This window comes from Frankliniella occidentalis, unplaced genomic scaffold, assembly GCF_000697945.3.
Source record: "Frankliniella occidentalis isolate FOCC.00 unplaced genomic scaffold, Focc_3.1 Scaffold304, whole genome shotgun sequence".
NCBI classification, from domain to species: Eukaryota; Metazoa; Arthropoda; class Insecta; order Thysanoptera; family Thripidae; genus Frankliniella; species Frankliniella occidentalis.
Window position 1 is genome coordinate 287586 of NW_026267429.1, and position 7110 is coordinate 294695.

The window sequence follows — 7110 nt, forward strand, 5'->3', positions numbered from 1 at the left end:
GGGGGGGGAAAGAAGGGGGGTGGATTCGAACACGGGGCGCGTCGGCGCTAACGACGGTCGGTTCGTGAGAATGCGACGGCGGGTGGCGGCGGGAGTCGCGTGAAGCGTCGGTCGTGAAGCGTCCGCGAAGCGTGTAGCGCACATTATTGTATTACTAACGGGACACATCATTACCGATACCGATTTGGAGGCCGCCTGCGCGCCGCCCGCGCGGGGCCCCCGGGCCGGCCAGGGCCCCTCGGGGGGTATCACAGGAGCGCGCCGCGACCACCGCTCTGGCGGGGCCGGCCAGGGCCCCCCGGGGGGTCATGCTGCGCGCCGGCCGGTCCCCGGGAGAAACTTATTGAGAGAAATGATTTTTATCGCTTTTTCAAAAGCTACCGCCGCCGCCCCGTGCGTACACGTGTATGTGTGTGTGGGGGGGGGGGGGGATTTATCTTTGTCTTTGTTCCCCTTGCGCGCCGGAGTTATTCGTAACATAACGTGGTCAGAGGTGGCGGGCCGTCGTGGCTATTTCACGCACCGGTTTGTTATTGCGCCTCTCCCTCTCCCTCTCCCTCCTGTAATTGAACTGAAAGTCGTCGGCTAGTCGCACGTCAGATAGAGCCAGGTAGAGCGCTGTATTGACAGTGCGCCTATGGCGGCGCGGGGCCTTGCTTGACGACGCTTTAATCTGTACGCGATTAAAAAGTGATGTAGCGCGACGTAATTGGTACAGAGTCACTGGCTCACTGAGTGCGCCTAGCCGCGGCCCCCCAGCCGTCTTCCCCCTTGGCCAAGTTCACAGCCCGTGTCTTAATCGCTAAATGAATTGTAAAGCACGTCGGTGCTATGGACGCTGCCGCCGCCTGGTCGCTCGCTCACCTGGTGTCGCCGACCCATAAACGCAACCCCCTCTTTACTGGCAACGTCAACACACATTTTTATTCGTGTATCTTATGGTTCTCTCTTTTCCTCTACTGCATGATATTTTTTAGTACGCAACACACTAACTGGATTTGTATCTTTTGTTTGTACGAATTCAAGCAATATTTTCTTTCAGACATTTATGCTATACTATCAATTTTGTGCCTTTATTTAGGAAATCATACTTTGCGCACAACATTTCACAAAACTATACAAATACATTTTAGCGTGCAGTCCGTGGAGAAATTTGGTCAGGCTGGCGTTTTAAAGGTTGTTGGTGCATGCTCAGAAAAATACAAAACTTTGAATTTAAAGAAACATAAGGTTTTAGTGTGCAGGGACAGTAATTCAATTGCTCTTGCCAACAAAACGACTTAAACAGTATTTTCGTCGTTACTTTACTTTAAAATTTTTGCTAACAGATTAACAAATGAAAAACAGAGGACTGATAATTTCTGTTAAGTACCATAACTAAAATTATAAAATTTCTCGTCTCCAAAAGAAACGTAAAAGTCGCATATAGGATTGTAAAATTAAGAGTCTCACAAATCGACATGAATTTTTCTGCCTCGCGTATATAAGCGGATGCCTCTGCACTTTATTCCTTCCGTTTCGTTCCCAGGGAGCGCTTGCGAAGCTCGCAGAGACCCGCGAACTTTAGTTAATTGTCTGGCTGACTGTTGCTGGTAATCACTCTCATCATTACCGTTCCGCTTATTTTTCCAGTCGTTTGGAGAATTTTTGCGCTCTGAGATAGTGCGAGTGCTCAGCAGGCACGCACGCCGCACAAGGTTGTCGTCTAATTATAACCTAACCACAATCTTTTATTTCGTGAAAAGTAGAAGATTAGCTCGCATGTATGTGTGTGTGGCCTATTGCCACAGGAGGACTGAGTAGAAATTAAGTGATGGTTAATAAAAGGGAAAGACGCGACCCTATTATCGACAGATAACCATATTTCTGCGTACAACTATCTGCATATCACACACACACACACACACAGACTACTATTAACATTATTTGTACCCGGTAATTATTGTTCTCCACGAAAGGAGGATAATCATGTAAAATTAATCTCGATTAATTTCTATAATCATCGGCGGAAGAGGAAAACGGGTGAGCCTCTTGCTTCAGCTAGTGCGTGTGTCCGCGTGTCCATGTGCGGTGCGCGCCCGCAAAGGGTTGGAGCTATCGCATCGCAAAAGAAACAACAACAACAAGTAAACTTGATGACGCGTCACCCACTACCACCACTACTTCTGCTACTTGTGCTTGCCATGTGTGGTTGTCTCGCAAGGAGCGCGCGTTAACAATTGAGAGAGCAGCGGGCGCAGGCCGGTGCAGGCCGTGCAGGCCGGCCGGGGGCCCCGCGTTGCGTGCGGCACGCCACGCCACGCCGCGCCACGCCTAATCCCTGTAACTCACTGTGTTGTTCGCGTGCAGGTAACGTGTCCGCAGGACGGGCCGGCCTGCAGGCGGCGGCGCGGCTTGCAGGAGCAGGAGGTGGGAGGGGCAGGCTGGCTGCATGGCGCTGCCGCCACCGCTGCTGCTACAAATTTGCATCGTTTCGATAATATTTTTTTTCCTGCATTGCTCAAAATGTTGTTGCACTCCGTGACTGGCGGGCCGCGTCCCGCGCACCGGGGCCCTTTGCATGTAATTACAAAAGGAAATTGTTTGTGCAAGCAAAGAAGTGCAGTTTACCATGGGGGCGTTTTCGTGGACCCGATCTGAGGATTTGTCTTGTTGCGCCTTTGTTCTGATTAGGCGTCTGATAAACATAAGCCAGAATCTGACGTAAATCAGGTGCTGCAGCACGCAAATAAAAAAACCATGAGGATGCGAAAACGTCCCTAATTGCCCCTTTTAAACGTGATTCGTCAGATGAGTCGTTCCAAGAATTAAATGCAATCTTATTCTAGACCATTTCTTTTATTTTCGGCTATTATTAGAGCATATAAGAACCACTTAACTTGATATAATCGTTATTACTATCCAGGACAGCGTTAGGTACATTCAATATTACTGATAGATTCCTATCTGTCGTCTACTGTCATTGTCTCAGTCATTTGGAATAGCATGGTTCTAAGAAAAGACCGAATTTCTTTCACATGTTACTTCAATAGTCAGAAAAAGCAACAAAAATAAAAATAATTTTGAAAAAAAGAATAAAGTCCTCTGGGTGAAAATTGGAACGTGCTAAGAAACAAGTAATTTACAGAGATTCAGGCAGAAATACCTATATATATCGAGTAAATTTGTGTGTCCTTATTTAATGTTCTTGCATACACCAGGCTCATGTGTATTAGAACAAGTACCAGCATTTGCCGTGCGTTTATTATTTAAAAGATATATTATGCAGCCTTTCTGTTCTGTTAATATTTTGTTTATTTTTTCTAGCTTGAAGCCGTGGGGTGCGGGGGCGCCGTGTGTCGGCGTGGCTCAAGGGGGAAGGTGGAAGGGGGGGGGGAGCATACGGCTGATGCTTATCGTTATCAGCGGCGGAGCGGCAGAAAGTCGCGGCGCGCGGCAAATTAAAAAGCGCGCCCTTTTGGCGATGCCGGGCAGAGATTGCGGCACATGGGTGTGATTAATTGTCGTTACTATTTGTAAAGCGCGAGAGGCGTCGTTTGTCCCGCGGTTATCAGCGGCGGGGGGCGCGGCGGCGGGGAGCGGAGCAGAGCACGCGCGCGCCGGCACGGGGAGGAGCATTATCATGTCATTGAGGGAAACATTTACGGCCGAGCGGCCGGCCAGCCGGGGTGTTAAAAAACGGGCGCGCAGCGGGAAAAGAAAAAGGTAAAATAAAAGGAGGCGCGACACAAGCGGTCGTCAAATGAGAGGAGGAGAGACACTCGCGCGCGCGCGCGTTAAAGGTCTCGGGCTTATTGGCAAGGCGCCCGGCCGCGGCGGAGATGACCGCGCCCAAACTACCGGGCGCGCTGTAAAGAAAGCGGTTTTATTGAAATGTTTGGCGCGATTCGGAGCAATTGGCGACGACGACTGCTCGCCTTTTGTATGAGAGAGACGAGAGAGAGAGAGACAGAAAGAGAACACGGCGCGCTCTGGACAAGCCGGTCAGGTCCGGTCGTTTTGATAAAAAGTGTCCCGTGTCGGTCGTCTCCGCGCGCCCAGGGGCCCGGTCCGTCCTGGCCCGCGCGCGGGGACACGGCGCGACACGTGGCGAAACGCGAGCGACCCATTCCAGTCCGCCTCCATGATATGGTCAGGGCCGGCGCAGTTAAAGTCGACGATATGGACTGCGGAGAGGTCCTTAACCGGCGTTTTAACGCCCGCCTAAACGCCCCTTCGGATATAATGCGGGAGGGACGAATGAATGGTCTGCGGCGGATAAAGAGAGGTTGGTGCAGAATGAGTGATTAGAGGGGGGAGGTAGGCGTGATGCGCACGCAGGGCGGCTACCGGAAGCGGGAAGCACAGTAGCGGCCGCACGGAGGGGGCAAGTGAATGCATTCAGAATCAAGTGGATGCGCGGGAGCCGATCTGGCGGGCAAATTATGACACGCTGCGGATTTCCGGTCGACAGTGTTTAGCCGCGGCAGCTTGTACGCAACCCGTGAAGGGTACTGAACGCCCCTCGCTCCTGGCGGGCTGTGATTCGCTCGTGCCGACCCGCCTCGCTCAGCGTGCGCTCCTACCTGGTGCCTGGTGAGCCGGCGGCGACGATCCGGGGAGAATGCTGGGCGATGACGACGGCAGTTCCATTGCGCTTTTGCTCAGCGGGTTGTTATTGTTATTGTTGATGTTATTGTTGTTATTGTTGTTGTTGCTGCTGCTGGTGACGGCGGCCACCCCGGTGTGGGGCCTCGGGGTCCCCGCGGGGCCGTCGTCGTCCGCGCAGCGGGGCGCCTTGGCCAGGCCGCAGCAGATGCTGGTGACGGAGAAGTCCGTGACGCACTTCCCGGTGACTGAGTTGGTGGTGGCCGACGGGCTGGTCACCAACATGGTGCGCTGCAGGGGGGTGCGGAGCACAGCGGGGCGGTCATACGAGCATCCCCGAGCACGGGGGGGTGGGGGTTAGGGGAGCACTGGCACTGGCACTGTCACCGCCGCGGTCACCACGACGACGCACTGCTTCACTGGAGAACACGCGCACTCGCGGCGGGGCGGCGCCTCGGGGGCCACGCGGGTGCCGGTGTCTGGGGCGGCGGAGCGGCGGCGTCGAGCCTGCGGCCTGGGTGCCTTCCTGGGAGCTACTGAGGGGCTCCCGGCGCGCGCGCCCGGTGGGGCGGGGCCGGCGGGGCGGCGAGGGGGCGGGGCCTGGGGCAGCCTGAGCTGAGCGCGCCGGGCGCACCAGCCGGGTTGGGTGGCGATGGCCGCTGCGCTGCGCTGGCGCCGCGGGTGCGACGGTGAGGGAAGCCCCGCGGGAGTGGGGGGTGCCACACCGTGCGGCGGGTGCGGGCGCCGCGACGGTGCTGCCGCCGCGGCGTGCCCGCGCACTGCGGGCGGCGCGGTCAGGGCGCTCGCGGGGTGCGCCGGGGTGCGCCTGGAGCGCCACGGCAATACCCCACCCGCCTGGCTATCCCGTGTTATAAATGCAGCCGTCGATTAAACAGAATTTTACGCAAATAGTTATATTCGGGTGGTTCACCGAAAGACCATAGACCCCCTTAATTTACATATTTTGTACCGCATGCAGGCGTGCGGACGGTTTGTATACTCGCACGGGGTCATAGGGTGGTGCCATGGTATGGTAGGCATACCTGTTCGGACGCCCACCTGCGGCAAGCAAAATAAAGCGGTCTGTGAACTACCTGGTGCTTGCGCTACACACTCGAATAATGTGTGACTGGGGTTGCTTTTTTTTTTTGGCTGGTTTTGGTTTATTGCACTTTAGGGCACTGAACGAGCATGATGCCCTGTCTTAGATCTGTTTCCTCTGTGCGTTTCGATACACACCAATAAAATAATTTTTGGTGACGTTATGGGTCTATTCTCTGCATCAGGTGGCTGGGTGTACCGAGATGTACTACTGTAACACATGCACGCGTGTTTAGATGGGGTCTCTGCACGTGCTAACATTTAGGCGCTGTGATCAGAGAGGATAGGCAAAATTAAGCCGCCTGTCCAGAGTAACACCCTCACGATCATCCAGAGTATTCATGTTGTTGTTTCGTCGTAGTGACGTGTTGTTTCCAGTAAATATTTGGCTAATGCGCGATGAACTGTTAACATTGACTAAATGCAGACACACATCTTAGTAGTCATACCTTTTATAATCACATAGCATTTATATATTAACAAAATATTATTTTCAAGTTTGTGTCTTGTTTATGGAAAAATCCTATAACAAAATAACATGGAAAAGATTCCAACTGAGTTTTTTAAAAATGAACTTGGAAGATTGCGTTAGGCTTTGGCTTATTTTAATTTTCTCACATGTAAAACATAGATCCTTTTCTCTATCGTGCTTAACGCCTCTGTTAACACGATTCTCGCGATTGATATTTGGTACCTATGATTTATTTTGGGGGTGTGAGTGTGACCACAGAGTGGTACCACCGCACGCACGAGAGTTGCTGTCGCTGTGCAGACTTTGCCTGGTATGCGGTAAGCGCAGGCAACTGCCAGATTGCGCAGGGAGCACTAGGAAGAACAACTGAGCGGTCCTTTCTACCCCATCTCCTCCAGGTATTTGTCCCTGCTGCTAACACATGGGCCTGCCTGCGCCCTGTCGCACGGTTTGGGCGCGAGCGCGCCCGACTGACGAACGGAGCGCCCCGCACCTGCTGGAGGCGGAGGTGGTGGTGGCGCCCGTGGTGGGGGCAGCCCTGGGTGCCCTCGCCCCGCCCCACCCCGCCCCGCCCGCAGTGCTGCCCCCACCCGGGCGCGCCGGTGGGCGGGGCCTCGGCGGGCCAGTGAGCAAAGGGCGTGGGCCTGGGCAGCGGGCGCAGCGGGCCACGCACACCAATGGGCTTGCAAGCGCGGACGTTAAAATGGTAATGCGGCGGCGCGGTCACCCGCGGCGCACGCGCGCGCCCGCCCGCTGCACAACCATAGCACAACCATTGCGCGCGCGCGCCCACCCGCTGCACAACCAGCACATTAAGTTTGACCGAGAGCGATAAGTGTGACATAAAAAACGAATCGGAAGTAATCGGGTGCGCCATATCAAAGAAACTCTAATCGCGATTCGCGCATTTCCAGGGATGGGCTCTGCTGGGGTGTATCGCGATCTCCGGG

General features: G+C 54.3%; 1 protein-coding gene across 3 annotated transcripts in view; it reads right to left on the reverse strand.

Annotated features, from left to right (window-relative positions):
* The window catches only part of LOC113217911 (paired box protein Pax-6-like), a 38577-nt gene extending 33458 nt beyond the window's left edge, over positions 1 to 5119 (reverse strand). For all 3 annotated transcript variants that reach the window (XM_026438001.2, XM_026438000.2, XM_026438002.2), the window contains exon 1: positions 4566 to 5119. In XM_026438001.2, the coding sequence (XP_026293786.1) occupies positions 4566 to 4872 (307 nt within the window). In that variant the 5' untranslated portion in view covers positions 4873 to 5119. The remainder of the gene's footprint in view (positions 1 to 4565) is intronic.
* Positions 5120 to 7110: the final 1991 nt, after the last annotated feature.